The sequence below is a fragment of the Hemitrygon akajei genome, unplaced genomic scaffold (assembly GCF_048418815.1).
Source record: "Hemitrygon akajei unplaced genomic scaffold, sHemAka1.3 Scf000042, whole genome shotgun sequence".
NCBI lineage: Eukaryota > Metazoa > Chordata > Chondrichthyes > Myliobatiformes > Dasyatidae > Hemitrygon > Hemitrygon akajei.
In genome coordinates, this window is record NW_027331928.1 from 6,755,792 (window position 1) to 6,773,654 (window position 17,863).

General features: G+C 52.6%; 1 protein-coding gene across 1 annotated transcript in view; it reads right to left on the minus strand.

Annotated features, from left to right (window-relative positions):
- LOC140720444 (C-type lectin domain family 17, member A-like) overlaps window positions 1-17,863 on the minus strand; it is a 90,821-nt gene that overhangs the window by 37,523 nt on the left and 35,435 nt on the right. Inside the window, exon 5 of the mRNA XM_073035298.1 lies at window positions 11,876-12,043. Within this exon, the coding sequence (XP_072891399.1) occupies window positions 11,876-12,043 (168 nt within the window). The remainder of the gene's footprint in view (window positions 1-11,875; window positions 12,044-17,863) is intronic.

Here is a 17,863-nt window from a genome sequence, read left to right on the forward strand (position 1 = left end):
GTCAGACGTGGAGTGAAGCTCCGTGCACACTGCCTTTTATAAACGCCCAGCGGCAGACGTGGAGTGAAGCTCCGTGCACACTGCCTTTTATAAACTTCCAGTGTCAGACGTGGAGTGAAGCTCCATACACACTGCCTTTTATAAACGCCCGGGGTCAGACGTGGAGTGAAGCTCCGTGCACACTGCCTTTTATAAACGCCCGGGGTCAGACGTGGAGTGAAGCTCCCCGCACACTGCCTTTTATAATCGCCCGGGGTCAGACGTGGAGTGAAGCTCCCCGCACACTGCCTTTTATAAACGCCCGGGGTCAGACGTGGACTGAAGCTCCGTGCACACTGCCTTTTATAAACGCCCGGGGTCAGACGTGGAGTGAAGCTCCGTGCACACTGCCTTTTATAAACACCCGGGGTCAGACGTGGAGTGAAGCTCCGTGCACTCTGCCTGTTATAAACGCCCGGGGTCAGACGTGGAGTGAAGCTCCGTGCAGACTGCCTTTTATAAACGCCCGGGGTCAGACGTGGAGTGAATCTCCGTGCTCACTGCCTTTTATAAACACACGGGGTCAGACGTGGAGTGAAGCTCCGTGCACACTGCCTTTTATTAACACCCGGGGTCAGACGTGGAGTGAAGCTCCGTGCACACAGCCTTTTAGAAACGCCCGGGGTCAGACGTGGAGTGAAGCTCCGTGCACACAGCCTTTTATAAACGCCCGGGGTCAGACGTGGAGTGAAGCTCCGTGCACACTGCCTTTTATAAACGCCCGGGGTCAGACGTGGAGTGAAGCTCCGTGCACACTGCCTTTTATAAACGCCCGGGGTCAGACGTGGAGTGAAGCTCCCCGCACATTGTCTTTTATAATCGCCCGGGGTCAGACGTGGAGTGAAGCTCCGTGCACACTGCCTTTTATAAACGCCCGGGGTCAGACGTGGAGTGAAGCTCCCCGCACATTGTCTTTTATAATCGCCCGGGGTCAGACGTGGAGTGAAGCTCCGTGCACACTGCCTTTTATAGACGCCCAGCGGCAGACGTGGAGTGAAGCTCCGTGCACACTGCCTTTTATAAACGCCCGGGGTCAGACGTGGAGTGAAGCTCCGTGCACACTGCCTTTTATAAACGCCCAGCGGCAGACGTGGAGTGAAGCTCCGTGCACACTGCCTTTTATAAACTTCCAGTGTCAGACGTGGAGTGAAGCTCCATACACACTGCCTTTTATAAACGCCCGGGGTCAGACGTGGAGTGAAGCTCCGTGCACACTGCCTTTTATAAACGCCCGGGGTCAGACGTGGAGTGAAGCTCCCCGCACACTGCCTTTTATAATCGCCCGGGGTCAGACGTGGAGTGAAGCTCCCCGCACACTGCCTTTTATAAACGCCCGGGGTCAGACGTGGACTGAAGCTCCGTGCACACTGCCTTTTATAAACGCCCGGGGTCAGACGTGGAGTGAAGCTCCGTGCACACTGCCTTTTATAAACACCCGGGGTCAGACGTGGAGTGAAGCTCCGTGCACTCTGCCTGTTATAAACGCCCGGGGTCAGACGTGGAGTGAAGCTCCGTGCAGACTGCCTTTTATAAACGCCCGGGGTCAGACGTGGAGTGAATCTCCGTGCTCACTGCCTTTTATAAACACACGGGGTCAGACGTGGAGTGAAGCTCCGTGCACACTGCCTTTTATTAACACCCGGGGTCAGACGTGGAGTGAAGCTCCGTGCACACAGCCTTTTAGAAACGCCCGGGGTCAGACGTGGAGTGACGCTCCGTGCACACAGCCTTTTATAAACGCCCGGGGTCAGACGTGGAGTGAAGCTCCGTGCACACTGCCTTTTATAAACGCCCGGGGTCGGACGTGGAGTGAAGCTCCGTGCACACAGCCTTTTATAAACGCCCGGGGTCAGACGTGGAGAGAAGCTCCGTGCACACAGCCTTTTATAAAGACCCGGGGTCAGACGTGGAGTGAAGCTCCGTGCACACAGCCTTTTATAAACGCCCGGGGTCAGACGTGGAGTGAAGCTCCGTGCACACTGCCTTTTATAAAGACCCGGGGTCAGACGTGGAGTGAAGCTCCGTGCACACAGCGTTTTATAAACGCCCGGGGTCAGACGTGGAGTGAAGCTCCGTGCACACAGCCTTTTATAAAGGCCCGGGGTCAGACGTGGATTGAAGCTCCGTGCACACTGCCTTTTATAAACGCCCGGGGTTAGACGTGGAGTGAATCACCGTGCACACTGCCTTTTATAAGCGCCCGGGGTCAGACGTGGAGTGAGGCTCCATGCACACTGACTTTTATAAATCCCCGGGGTCAGACGTGGAGTGAAGCTCCGTGCACACTGACTTTTATAAGCGCCCGGGGTCAGACGTGGAGTGAAGCACCGTGCACACTGCCTTTTATAAATCCCCGGGGTCAGACGTGGAGTGAAGCTTCGTGCACACTGCCTTTTATAAACGCCCGGGGTCAGACGTGGAGTGAAGCTCCGTACACACTGACTTTTAGAAACGCCCGGTGTCAGACGTGGAGTGAAGCTCCGTGCACACTGCCTTTTATAAACGCCCGGGGTCAGACGTGGAGTGAAGCTCCGTGCACACTGCCTTTTATAAACGCCCAGGGTCAGACGTGGAGTGAAGCTCCGTGCACACTACCTTTTCTAAACGTCCGAGGTCAGACGTGGAGTGAAGTTCCGTGCACACTGCCTTTTATAAACGCCCGGGTTCAGACGTGTAGTGAAGCTCCATGCACACTGACTTTTATAAACGCCCGTGGTCAGACGTGGAGTGAAGCTCCGTGCACATTGCCTTTTATAAACGCCCGGGGTCAGACGTGGAGTGAAGCTCCCTGCACACCGCCTTTTATAAACGCTCGGGGTCAGACGTGGAGTGAAGCTCCCTGCACACCGCCTTTTATAAACGCCCGGGGTCAGACGTGGAGTGAAGCTCCATGCACACTGTATCTTATAAACTCCCGGGGTCAGACGTGGAGTGAAGCTCCGTGCACACTGCCTCTTATAAACGCCCGGGGTCAGACGTGGAGTGAAGCTCCGTGCACACTGCCTTTTATAAACGCCCAGGGTCAGACGTGGAGTGAAGCTCCGTGCACACTGCCTTTTATAAACGCCCGGGTCAGAAGTGGAGTGAAGCTCCGTGCACACTGCCTTTTATAAACGCCCGGGGTCATACGTGGACAGAAGCTCCATGCACACTGCCTTTTATAAACGCCCGGGGTCAGACGTGGAGTGAAGCTCCGTGCACACTGCCTTTTATAAACGCCCGGGGACAGACGTGGAGTGAAGCTCCGTGCACACTGCCTTTTATAAACGCCCGGGGTCAGACGTGGAGTGAAGCTCCGGGCACACTGACTTTTATGAACGCCCGGGGTCAGACGTGGAGTGAAGCTCCGTGCACACTGCCTTTTATAAACGCCCGGGGTCAGAGGTGTAGTGAAGCTCCGTGCACACTGCCTTTTATAAACGCCCGGGGTCAGACGTGGAGTGAGGCTCCGTGCACACTGCCTTTTATAAACACCCGGTGTCAGACATGGAATGAAGCTCCGTGAACACTGCCTTTTATAAACGCCCGGGGTCAGACGTGGAGTGAAGCTCCGTGCACACTGCCTTTTATAAACGCCCGGGGTCAGACGTGGAGTGAAGCTCCGTGCACACTGCCTTTTAATAACGCCCGGGGTCAGACGTGGAGTGAAGCTCCATGCACACTGCCTTTTATAAACGCCCGGGGTCAGACGTGGAGTGAAGCTCCGTGCACACTGCCTTTTATAAACGCCCGGGGTCAGACGTGGAGTGAAGCGCCGTGCACACTGCCTTTTATAAACGCCCGGGGTCAGACGTGGAATGAAGCTCCCCGCACATTGTCTTTTATAATCGCCCGGGGTCAGACGTGGAGTGAAGCTCCGTGCACACTGCCTTTTATAAACGCCCGGGGTCAGACGTGGAGTGAAGCTCCCCGCACATTGTCTTTTATAATCGCCCGGGGTCAGACGTGGAGTGAAGCTCCGTGCACACTGCCTTTTATAAACGCCCAGCGGCAGACGTGGAGTGAAGCTCCGTGCTCACTGCCTTTTATAAACGCCCGGGGTCAGACGTGGAGTGAAGCTCCGTGCACACTGCCTTTTATAAACGCCCAGCGGCAGACGTGGAGTGAAGCTCCGTGCACACTGCCTTTTATAAACTTCCAGGGTCAGACGTGGAGTGAAGCTCCATACACACTGCCTTTTATAAACGCCCGGGGTCAGACGTGGAGTGAAGCTCCGTGCACACTGCCTTTTATAAACGCCCGGGGTCAGACGTGGAGTGAAGCTCCCCGCACACTGCCTTTTATAATCGCCCGGGGTCAGACGTGGAGTGAAGCTCCCCGCACACTGCCTTTTATAAACGCCCGGGGTCAGACGTGGACTGAAGCTCCGTGCACACTGCCTATTATAAACGCCCGGGGTCAGACGTGGAGTGAAGCTCCGTGCACACTGCCTTTTATAAACACCCGGGGTCAGACGTGGAGTGAAGCTCCGTGCACACTGCCTGTTATAAACGCCCGGGGTCAGACGTGGAGTGAAGCTCCGTGCACACTGCCTTTTATTAACACCCGGGGTCAGACGTGGAGTGAAGCTCCGTGCACACAGCCTTTTAGAAACGCCCGGGGTCAGACGTGGAGTGAAGCTCCGTGCACACAGCCTTTTATAAACGCCCGGGGTCGGACGTGGAGTGAAGCTCCGTGCACACAGCCTTTTATAAACGCCCGGGGTCAGACGTGGAGTGAAGCTCCGTGCACACTGCCTTTTATAAAGACCCGGGGTCAGACGTGGAGTGAAGCTCCGTGCACACAGCCTTTTATAAACGCCCGGGGTCAGACGTGGAGTGAAGCTCCGTGCACACAGCCTTTTATAAAGGCCCGGGGTCAGACGTGGAGTGAAGCTCCGTGCACACTGCCTTTTATAAACGCCCGGGGTCAGACGTGGAGTGAAGCTCCGTGCACACTGCCTTTTATAAAGACCCGGGGTCAGACGTGGATTGAAGCTCCGTGCACACAGCCTTTTATAAACGCCCGGGGTCAGACGTGGAGTGAAGCTCCGTGCACACAGCCTTTTATAAAGGCCCGGGGTCAGACGTGGAGTGAAGCTCCGTGCACACTGCCTTTTATAAACGCCCGGGGTTAGACGTGGAGTGAAGCACCGTGCACACTGCCTTTTAGATGCGCCCGGGGTCAGACGTGGAGTGAAGCTCCGTGCACACTGCCTTTTATAAACGCCCGGGGTCAGACGTGGAGTGAAGCTCCGTGCACACTGCCTTTTAATAACGCCCGGGGTCAGACGTGGAGTGAAGCTCCATGCACACTGCCTTTTATAAACGCCCGGGGTCAGACGTGGAGTGAAGCTCCGTGCACACTGCCTTTTATAAACGCCCGGGGTCAGACGTGGAGTGAAGCTCCGTGCACACTGCCTTTTATAAACGCCCGGGGTCAGACGTGGAGTGAAGCTCCGTGCACACTGCCTTTTATAAACGCCCGGGGTCACACGTGGAGTGAAGCTCCCCGCACATTGTCTTTTATAATCGCCCGGGGTCAGACGTGGAGTGAAGCTCCGTGCACACTGCCTTTTATAAACGCCCAGCGGCAGACGTGGAGTGAAGCTCCGTGCACACTGCCTTTTATAAACGCCCGGGGTCAGACGTGGAGTGCAGCTCCGTGCACACTGCCTTTTATAAACTTCCAGGGTCAGACGTGGAGTGAAGCTCCATACACACTGCCTTTTATAAACGCCCGGGGTCAGACGTGGAGTGAAGCTCCGTGCACACTGCCTTTTATAAACGCCCGGGGTCAGACGTGGAGTGAAGCTCCGTGCACACTGCCTTTTATAAACGCCCGGGGTCAGACGTGGAGTGAAGCTCCGTGCACACTGCCTTTTATAAACGCCCGGGGTCAGACGTGGAGTGAAGCTCCCCGCACACTGCCTTTTATAATCGCCCGGGGTCAGACGTGGAGTGAAGCTCCGTGCACACTGCCTTTTATAAACGCCCGGGGTCAGACGTGGAGTGAAGCTCCGTGCACACTGCCTTTTATAAACACCCGGGGTCAGACGTGGAGTGAAGCTCCGTGCACACTGCCTGTTATAAACGCCCGGGGTCAGACGTGGCGTGAAGCTCCGTGCAGACTGCCTTTTATAAACGCCCGGGGTCAGACGTGGAGTGAAGTTCCGTGCTCACTGCCTTTTATAAACACACGGGGTCAGACGTGGAGTGAAGCTCCGTGCACACTGCCTTTTATTAACACCCGGGGTCAGACGTGGAGTGAAGCTCCGTGCACACAGCCTTTTAGAAACGCCCGGGGTCAGACGTGGAGTGAAGCTCCGTGCACACAGCCTTTTATAAAAGCCCGGGGTCAGACGTGGAGTGAAGCTCCGTGCACACTGCCTTTTATAAACGCCCGGGGTCGGACGTGGAGTGAAGCTCCGTGCACACAGCCTTATATAAACGCCGGGGGTCAGACGTGGAGTGAAGCTCCGTGCACACAGCCTTTTATAAACGCCTGGGGTCAGACGTGGAGTGAAGCTCCGTGCACACTGCCTTTTATAAACGCCCGGGGTCAGACGTGGAGTGAAGCTCCGTGCACACTGCCTATTATAAAGACCCGGGGTCAGACGTGGAGTGAAGCTCCGTGCACACTGCCTTTTATAAACGCCCAGCGGCAGACGTGGAGTGAAGCTCCGTGCACACTGCCTTTTATAAACGCCCGGGGTCAGACGTGGAGTGCAGCTCCGTGCACACTGCCTTTTATAAACTTCCAGGGTCAGACGTGGAGTGAAGCTCCATACACACTGCCTTTTATAAACGCCCGGGGTCAGACGTGGAGTGAAGCTCCGTGCACACTGCCTTTTATAAACGCCCGGGGTCAGACGTGGAGTGAAGCTCCGTGCACACTGCCTTTTATAAACGCCCGGGGTCAGACGTGGAGTGAAGCTCCGTGCACACTGCCTTTTATAAACGCCCGGGGTCAGACGTGGAGTGAAGCTCCCCGCACACTGCCTTTTATAATCGCCCGGGGTCAGACGTGGAGTGAAGCTCCGTGCACACTGCCTTTTATAAACGCCCGGGGTCAGACGTGGAGTGAAGCTCCGTGCACACTGCCTTTTATAAACACCCGGGGTCAGACGTGGAGTGAAGCTCCGTGCACACTGCCTGTTATAAACGCCCGGGGTCAGACGTGGCGTGAAGCTCCGTGCAGACTGCCTTTTATAAACGCCCGGGGTCAGACGTGGAGTGAAGTTCCGTGCTCACTGCCTTTTATAAACACACGGGGTCAGACGTGGAGTGAAGCTCCGTGCACACTGCCTTTTATTAACACCCGGGGTCAGACGTGGAGTGAAGCTCCGTGCACACAGCCTTTTAGAAACGCCCGGGGTCAGACGTGGAGTGAAGCTCCGTGCACACAGCCTTTTATAAAAGCCCGGGGTCAGACGTGGAGTGAAGCTCCGTGCACACTGCCTTTTATAAACGCCCGGGGTCGGACGTGGAGTGAAGCTCCGTGCACACAGCCTTATATAAACGCCGGGGGTCAGACGTGGAGTGAAGCTCCGTGCACACAGCCTTTTATAAACGCCTGGGGTCAGACGTGGAGTGAAGCTCCGTGCACACTGCCTTTTATAAACGCCCGGGGTCAGACGTGGAGTGAAGCTCCGTGCACACTGCCTATTATAAAGACCCGGGGTCAGACGTGGAGTGAAGCTCCGTGCACACAGCCTTTTATAAACGCCCGGGGTCAGACGTGGAGTGAAGCTCCGTGCACACAGCCTTTTATAAAGGCCCGGGGTCAGACGTGGAGTGAAGCTCCGTGCACACTGCCTTTTATAAACGCCCGGGGTTAGACGTGGAGTGAAGCACCGTGCACACTGCCTTTTATAAGCGCCCGGGGTCAGACGTGGAGTGAGGCTCCATGCACACTGACTTTTATAAATCCCCGGGGTCAGACGTGGAGTGAAGCTCCGTGCACACTGACTTTTATAAGCGCCCGGGGTCAGACGTGGAGTGAAGCACCGTGCACACTGCCTTTTATAAGCGCCCGGGGTCAGACGTGGAGTGAAGCACCGTGCACACTGCCTTTTATAAGCGCCCGGGGTCAGACGTGGAGTGAAGCACCGTGCACACTGCCTTTTATAAGCGCCCGGGGTCAGACGTGGAGTGAGGCTCCATGCACACTGACTTTTATAAAGACTCGGGATCAGACGTGGTGTGAAGCTCCGTGCACACTGCCTTTTATAAGCGCCCGGGTTCAGACGTGGAGTGAAGCACCGTGCACACTGCCTTTTATAAGCGCCCGGGGTCAGACGTGGAGTGAGGCTCCATGCACACTGACTTTTATAAATCCCCGGGGTCAGACGTGGAGTGAAGCTCCGTGCACACTGACTTTTATAAACGCCCGGGGTCAGACGTGGAGTGAAGCTCCCTGTACACTGCATTTTATAAACGCGCGGTGTCAGACGTGGAGTGAAGTTCCCTGTACACTGCATTTTATAAACGCCCGGCGTCAGACATGGAGTGAAGCTCCGTGCACACTGTCTTTTATAAACGCCCGGGGTCAGACGTGGAGTGAAGCTCCGTACACACTGACTTTTACAAACGCCCGGGGTCAGACGTGGAGTGAAGCTCCGTGCACACTGCCTTTTATAAACGCCCGGGGTCAGACGTGGAGTGAAGCTCCCTGCACACTGCCTTTTATAAACGCCCGGGGTCAGACGTGGAGTGAAGCTCCCTGCACACTGCCTATTATAAACGCCCGGGGTCAGACGTGGAGTGAAGCTCCGTGCACACTGCCTTTTATAAACGCCCGGGGTCAGACGTGGAGTGAAGCTCCGTGCACACTGCCTTTTATAAACGACCGAGGTCAGACGTGGAGTGAAGCTCCGTGCACACTGCCTTTTATAAACGCCCGAGGTCAGACGTGGAGTGAAGCTCCGTGCACACTGCCTTTTATAAACGCCCGGGGTCAGACGTGGAGTGAAGCTCCGTGCACACTGCCTTTTATAAACGCCCGTGGTCAGACGTGGAATGAAGCTCCGTGCACACTGCCTTTTATAAACGCCCGGGGTCAGACGTGGAGTGAAGCTCCCTGCACACCGCCTTTTATAAACGCCCGGGGTCAGACGTGGAGTGAATCTCCCTGCACACCGCCTTTTATAAACGCCCGGGGTCAGACGTGGAGTGAAGCTCCATGCACACTGTATCTTATAAACTCCCGGGGTCAGACGTGGAGTGAAGCTCCGTGCACACTGCCTTTTATAAACGCCCGGGGTCAGACGTGGAGTGAAGCTCCGTGCACACTGCCTTTTTCAAACTCCCGGGGTCAGATGTGGAGTGAAGCTCCGTGCACACTGCCTTTTATAAACTCCCGTGGTCAGACGTGGAGTGAAGCTCCGTGCACACTGCCTCTTATAAACGCCCGGGGTCAGACGTGGAGTGAAGCTCAGTGCACACTGCCTTTTATAAACGCCCGGGGTCAGACGTGGAGTGAAGCTCCGTGCACACTGCCTTTTATAAACGCCCGGGTCAGACGTGGAGTGAAGCTCCGTGCACACTGCCTTTTATAAACGCCCGGGGTCATACGTGGAGAGAAGCTCCTTGCACACTGCCTTTTATAAACGCCCGGGGTCAGACGTGGAGTGAAGCTCCGTGCACACTGCCTTTTATAAACGCCCGGGGTCAGACGTGGAGTGAAGCTCCGTGCACACAGCCTTTTATAAACGCCCGGGGTCAGACGTGGAGTGAAGCTCAGTGCACACTGCCTGTTATAAACGCCCGGGGTCAGACGTGGAGTGAAGCTCCGTGCACACTGCCTTTTATAAACGCCCGGGGTCAGACGTGGAGTGAAGCTCCGTGCACACTGCCTTTTATAAACGCCCGGGGTCAGACGTGGAGTGAAGCTCCGTGCACACTGCCTTTTATAAACGCCCGGGGTCAGACGTGGAGTGAAGCTCCGTGCACACAGCCTTTTATAAACGCCCGGGGTCAGACGTGGAGTGAAGCTCAGTGCACACTGCCTGTTATAAACGCCCGGGGTCAGACGTGGAGTGAAGCTCCGTGCACACTGCCTTTTATAAACGCCCGGGGTCAGACGTGGAGTGAAGCTCCGTGCACACTGCCTTTTATAAACGCCGGGTGTCAGACGTGGAGAGAAGCTCCGTGCACACTGCCTTTTATAAACGCCCGGGGTCAGACGTGGAGTGAAGCTCCGTGCACACTGCCTTTTATAAACGCCCGGGGTCAGACGTGGAGTGAAGCTCCGTGCACACTGCCTTTTATAAACGCCCGGGGTCAGACGTGGAGTGAAGCTCCGTGCACACTGCCTTTTATAAACGCCCGGGGTCAGACGTGGAGTGAAGCTCCGTGCACACTGCCTTTTATAAACGCCCGGGTTCAGACGTGGAGTGAAGCTCCGTGCACTCTGTCTTTTATAAACGCCCGGGGTCAGACGTGGAGTGAAGATCAGTGCACACTGCCTTTTATAAACGCCCGGGTCAGACGTGGGTGAAGCTCCGTGCACACTGCCTTTTATAAACGCCCGGGGTCAGACGTGGAGTGAAGCTCCGTGCACACTGCCTTTTATAAACGCCCGTGGTCAGACGTGGAGTGAAGCTCCCTGCACACTGCCTTTTATAAACACCCGGAGTCAGACGTGGAGTGAAGCTCCGTGCACACTGCCTTTTATAAACACCCGGGGTCAGACGTGGAGAGAAGCTCCGTGCACACTGCCTTTTATAAACGCCCGGTGTCAGACGTGGAGTGAAGCTCCGTGCACACTGCCTTTTATAAACGCCCGGGGTCAGACGTGGAGTGAAGCTCCATGCACACTGCCTTTTATAAACGCCCGGGGTCAGACGTGGAGTGAGGCTCCGTGCACACTGCCTGTTATAAACGCCCGGGGTCAGACGTGGAGTGAAGCTCCGTGCACACTGCCTTTTATAAACGCCGGGTGTCAGACGTGGAGAGAAGCTCCGTGCACACTGCCTTTTATAAACGCCCAGGGTCAGACGTGGAGTGAAGCTCCCTGCACACTGCCTTTTATAAACGCCCGGGGTCAGACTTGGAGTGAAGCTCTGTGCACACTGACTTTTATAAACGCCCGGGGTCAGACGTGGAGTGAAGCTCTGTGCACACTGACTTTTATAAACGCCCGGGGTCAGACGTGGAGTGAAGCTCCATGCACACTGCCTTTTATAAACGCCGGGTGTCAGATGTGGAGAGAAGCTCCGTGCACACTGCCTTTTATAAACGCCAGGGGTCAGACGTGGAGTGAATCTTCCGTCTACATTGTCCCATCAAACAATCTCGGAGTCAGACACAGACCAGATGTGAAGTGATGTTTCCTGCACAACGTCCTGTCACACTCTGCCGGGTTCAGATTCTGAGTGTTACTCCTCTGCACCCTCCCTTGCACACCGGCCCTCACACACTCCCGGGGTCAGAGTGAAACTCTCTCTCCACGGTCTCATAACATACTTCACGGGTCAGACATGGGGTATCCCTCTGGGCAGTGTCCCATCACTCAATCCCCCTGTCAGACACAGAGCGAATATGGATCCATACTGTCCCATCAGACACTCCCGGAGTGAGACATAGAGTGAAGCAGCAATGTTACGTCTCTCAATCCCGTGTACAAAAACAGAGTGGATCCACCTCCACAACGTCCCATCACACTCTCCTAGATTCAGTTACAGAGGGAAATTCCCTCCACGCAGTCCCATCATTCTCGCCGGGTCAAACACAGAGTGAATCATTTTCCGTTCCATCTCTTCACACACTCCCGATGTCAAGCACAGAGTGACGCTTCCTCTCTCTATTCCTGCCCTGTGATGAGGAGCGGGTGAAAGAGGGGGATAATGACTCACCTCTTCTGCTGGTCAACAATTCACAGATTTGAGCCTTGGTTTCGTTGACAGATCTGTACTTCGTTTCCATCTCAGTGAACTGGTGACGGAGATCGCTGTGCATTCGTTTAAGAACGGAATGATTAGCGTTTCGGTGACATGTTTCGTAAGACTGACGAATCTGTGATACTGAGAGAGATGGTGAAGTAAGTTTAGCGTTTACAGTGACACGTGAGTCAGCGTCACACTACCGACTGGGTTACGGAGAGTGTTGTGTCAGTGTCACGGTGAAGGGTGTCACACTGAACGATGTGCTGGTGTCTCAGTGAGAGGCGTCGGCGACACCTTGAGGGTCGTGTCTATGTCACGCTGAGGGTTTATCAATGTCCCGGTGAAGGTTTTGCAGTTGTTACCATGTGGTTTGCGTCAGTATCGTGCGGGGCATGTCCGAGTTGCTGTGAGTGACGTGTCCTTGACACTGTGATAGGAGATTCTGAACACCGGCGGGAGGTGTACCGGGTCACAGTAAAGAGAATCTCGATGTCAAGGCGAGGAAAATGTCAGAGTGAGGGGACTTGTGTTGTCACCGTGGGTGTAGTATCTGTGTCACGGTGTGGCTTGTGCTGGTCTCACAGACAGGGGTGTGTCTGTGTCACGTTGAGGGATATGTCCTGGCCACGGGTTGTGTGAGAAGGTCACGCTGAGGTGTGTGATGGTGTCACAGAGAGTACTATGGCGGTGTCATTGTGAATTTGGGTGTTGGTATCACGTTCAGGGGTTTGCCTATGTCAAGGTGAGGTGCGGGTAATTGCCTCAGTGAGCGGTGCATTTGTGTAATGTTGAGGGGCGATACCGTCACGGTATGGGGTGTTACAGTGACTTCTGAGTCTTTGTCACGGTGCGGGGCGAAGCGGATCACATTGAGGAGCGTGAAGATGTCACGGTGTCCGGTACCTCAGTGTCACGGTGAAGAGCGTGTCAGTGTCACTGTGAGGTGTGTTTCGGTGTCCCATTGAGGAGTTTATCAGTAACAGCGGCAGGGACATGTCGATGTCACTGAAGGGTACCATGCGGTCAGTGTGACTGCCATGTGTGTGTCACGGCGATGGTCATGTCAGTGTCGCGGTCAGGAGTGTATCTGTGTCTCGTTGAAGGTCGTTACCGTGCTACGGTAACAGTATTGTTGATGTTAGGGTGAATGTCGTGTCGGTATCAGGACGAGTCTTGATTGTGTTACGGTAAAGGCCGTGTTTTTATCACGGTTACTGTGTGCCCGTCTTATGGAACTTATAACATAGAATAATACAGTACAATCCTTTAGGCCCACGTTGTTCTGTCGACGCTTAAACCAAGTGTCCCATATAAACCCCCAGTTCAAATTCCTCCATATACCTGTCTAGCAGTCTCTTAAATTAAACTAGTCCATCTGACTCCACCACTGACTCAGGCAGTGCATTCCACGCGACAACCACTCTCTGAGTAAAAAACCTTGCTCTGATATCTCCCTTGAACATCCCACCCCTTACCTTAAAGCCATGTCTTCTTGTATTCAGCAGTTGTGCCCTGGGGAAGAGGCGCTGGCTGTCCACTCTATTTATTCCTCTTAATATCTTGTATACCTCTATCATGTTTCCTCTCATCCTCCTTCTCTCCAGACAGTAAAGCCCTAGCTCCCTTAATCTCTGATCAGAATGCATACTCTCTAAAACAGACAGCATCCTGGTAAATCTCCTCTGTATCCTTTCCAATTCTTCCACATCCTTCCTCTAGTGAGGCGACCAGAACTGGACACAGTACTCCAAATGTTACCTGACCAGGGTTCTATAGAGCTGCATCATTACCTCGCGACTCTTAAACTCCGTCCCTCGACTTATAAAAGGTAACACTCCATAAGCTTTCTTAACTAACCTATCTACCTGTGAGGCAACTTTTAGGGATCTGTAGACATATACCCACAGATACCTCGGCTCCTCCACAGTACCAGGTATCCTGCCATTTACATTGTACACTGCCTTAGAGTTTGTCTTTCCAAAGTGTACCACCTCACATTTCTCTGGGTTGAACTCCATCTGCCGCTTCTCAGCCCACTTCTGCATCTTGTCAATGTCTCTCTGCAATCTTTGACAATCCTCCACACCATCCACAACACCACAAACCTTCGTGTCGTTTGAAAACTTGCCAACCCAGACTTCTATCCCCACATCCAGGTCGTTAATAAAATTCACGAAATGTAGGGGTCCCAGAACCGACATTGTGGGGCACCACTAGTCACAGCCCTCCAATCCGAATGTACTCCCTCCACCACGACCCTCTGCTTTCTTCAGGCAAGCCAAATCTGAATCCACCTGGCCAAACTTCCCTGGAGCCCATTTCCTCTGTCATGCAGGTTCCGCTAAGTTTTGTTTCGGTAGTTTAGAGTAGAGAGAATGCCAGGCAGGATGCTGGAATGTTCTTCTTGCAGGATGTGGGAAGTGAGGGAGACCTCCGCTGTCCCTGACAACGACACCTGCAGGAAGTGCACCCAGCTGCAGCTCCTAACAAACCGCGTTAGGGAACTGGAGCAGGAGCTGGATGACCTCTGGATCATTCGTGAGAATGAGGAGTTTATAGATAGTAGTTTCAGGGAGGTAGTTACGGCAAAGAAGCAGGACACAGGTAATTGGGTTATCTTCAGGCGGTGGAGGGGGGAAAGGGCAGAAAGAGCAGTGTTCCTCCTTGGCCATGCCCCTGAACAACATGTATACAGATTTGGATGCTGTTGGGAGGGATGACTTACCTGGGACAAGCTGCGGCTGCCGGATCTCTGGCACTGAGTCTGGTTCTGCAGGGCAGAAGGGAGCGGGGCAGATGAGGAGAGCGGTAGTGATAGAGGACTCTATAGTTAGAGGTATAGACAGGAGGTTCTGTAGTCGTGACAGAGACTCCCGGATGGTTTGTTGCCTCACGTGTGCCAGGGTCAGGGATGTCTCTGATCTTCTGCACAGCATTCTGAAGTGGGAGGGTGAACAGCCAGACAGCAAGGTTCTCGTCGGTACAAATGACGTAGGAAGAAAGAGTGCGGACGTCCTGAAGTTTGAGTTTGGAGAGTTCGGTAGGAGTTTAAAAAGCAGGACCTCGAGAGTAGTGATCTCAAGATTGCTTCCTGTGCCACGTGCCAGTAAGGGTAAGTGTCAGATCTGGAGGAGGAACACGTGGTTGAGGAACTGATGTAGGGGGTACGGTTTCAGATTTTTGGATCTTTGGGATCTCCTCTGGGCAGGTGGGACATGTACAATAGAGAAGGGTTACATCTGAAATACAGGGGGCCCCTATATCCTTGCAGGGAGGTTTGCTGGTGCAATTGCGGATGGTTTAAATTAGATTTGCAAGGGGATGGGAACCAGAGTGCCAGAGCAGATACTGCAGCGGGGGTGAAAATATATGATGTTAAAAGTTCATGCAAAGTCAGAAATAGAAGAGCTGTGTGTGGTGGCAATAATCTTCTGCGATGTGCCTATTTAAAAGCGAGGAGTATTTTGAGGAAGGCAGACGACCTGAGGGCGTGGATTAACACATGGAATTATGACTTTATAGCCATTAGAGAAACTTGTCTATAGGAGGGGCAGGACTAGCAGCTTCATGTTCCAGGGATACGAATTTTCAGAGGTAGTAGAGACAAAGGGATGAAGGGAGTGTGTTGGAATTGCTAGTCAAGGAAAATTTTACAGTAGTGCTCAGGCAGGATAGATTAGAGGGCTTGTCTACCGATGTCATCTGGGTGGAACTGAGAAACAGGAATGGTATGACCACATTAATGGGATTGTATTTCAGAACACGCAATCGTCAGCGAGAATTGGAGCTGCAAAACTGCAGAGATAGCAGACAACTTCAGGAAACATAAAGTTGTGATAGTAAGAGATTTTAATTTTCCACATATTGTTGGGGCTCCCATACTGACTGGTCAGATTTTGTAAAATGTGAACAGGAAAGTTCTCTAAATCAATATATAGAGGTACCAACTAGATAGGATGCAATAGTGGATTTCCTATAAGGCATATATGTCAAATGCAAGGCCCACGGGTCAAATCCGGCCCGCGGTGGAATTATCTTTGGCCCGCGAGATAATATCTAATTACTATTAAAGCTGGCCCCAGTAATCGAAGAGCCTATGGCGTATGATATGGCTAATGCTGAGTTTATTCAGGTACCAGGTTTTCAGGGTTTTTAGTGTTTATTCGGCAGTCTTGCTCGGCAGTCTTCTTCATAAGAAACGGAATTTGTAAAGTGAAACACGTTGTAGTTATAGCAGAGACTGAGACACATGAGAGCAGGCTGAAAAAACGGAGGCAACGAAAGCTGCGTTCGCACGCGTCCGACTGATCCGGCCCGCATGAAGCTGCATTTTGCTCAATCCGGCCCGTGACCTAAAATGAGTTTGACACGACTGCTTAAGGAAACGAGTTAGGACAAGTGACGGGAGTGTGTGTAGGGGAACTCTTCGGGTCCAGTGATCATAACACCATTATTTTCAACTTGGCCATGGATAAAGATGGATCAGGTCTTCGGGTTGATGTACTAAACTGGAAAAAGGGGAAATTTGAAGAAATGAGAAAGGATCGAAAAAGACTGGAATGGAAATCTGATAAAGAAGAAGAGAGGGATGTATGAAAGTTATAGGCAACAAGAAGCAAATAAGGTGCTTGAGGAGTATACAATTGAGGGATAAAATTGGTCCTCTTGAAGAGCAGAGCATTCAGCTATGTATGGAACCAAAATAAATGGGGGAGATTTTAACTGATTTTTTTTAGCATCTGTATTTACTAAGGAATTGCAAGGAGCCTCTGGAAATAAGGCAAACAAGTAGTGAGGACTCGGAACCTCAACAGTTAAAGAGGAGTATGGGCTTGCTGTCTTGAAGCAAATCAGAGTAGATAAATTCCCATGAGCAGACAGAGTATTCCCTTGGTCCTTGAAGGAGAGTAGTGTTTAAATTTCTGGGGCCCTGGCAGATATATTGAAAATGTTGGTATCGACGGGTGAGGTGCCGAAGGATTGGAGGGCACCTCATGTTGTTCCGTTGTTTAAAAAAAAAACTGCAAATGTAATCCGGGAAATTATAGGCCGGTATGTGCGACGTCAGTAGTAGGTAACCAATTGGAAGGAGTACTAAGAGATATGATCTACAGACAGTAACTTATTAGGCAGAGTCAACATGGCTTTGTGCGTGGTAGGTCGTGTTTAACCAATCTGTTAAAGTAGTTCGAGGAGGTTACCAGGAAAGTAGATGAAGGGAAGGCAGAGGATGTTGTATACATGGACTTCAGTAAGGCCTTTGACATGGTCCCACAAGGGAGGTTAGTTAGGAAGATTCAGTCGCTAGGTATTTATGGTGAGGTAGTAAATTGGATTAGACATTGGCTCAATGGAAGCAGCCAGGGACTGGTAGTGGAGAATTGGTGCTCTGAGTGGAGACCTGTGACTAGTGGTGTGCCACAGGGATCAGTGCTGTGTCCATTGTTATTTGTCATCTATATTAATGATCTGGATGATAATGGGGTGAATTGGATCAGCAAATAATACAAAGATTGGAGGTGTAGTGGACAGTGAGGAAGATTTTGAAAGCTTGCAGAGGGAATTGGATCAGCTGGAAAAGTGGGATGACAAATGGAAGATGGAGTTTAATGCAGACAAGTGTGAGGTATTTCACTTTGAAAGGAAAAACCAAGGTTGAACATACAAGGTAAATGGTAAGACACTGAGGAGTGCAGTAGATCAGAGGGATCTGTGAATACAGGTACATAATTTTCTAAATGTTGCGTCACAGGTAGATAGGGTCGTAAACAGAGCTTTCGGCACTTTGACCTTTATAAATCAAAGGATTGAGAATAAGAGTTGGAATGTTATTGCGAGGTTTTATAAGACATTGATGAGGCCGAATTTGAGTGTTCCGTTTAGTTTTGGTCACCTAATTAGAGGAAGGATATTAATAAGGTTGAAAGAGTGCAGAGAAGGTTTACAGGGAAGTTGCCG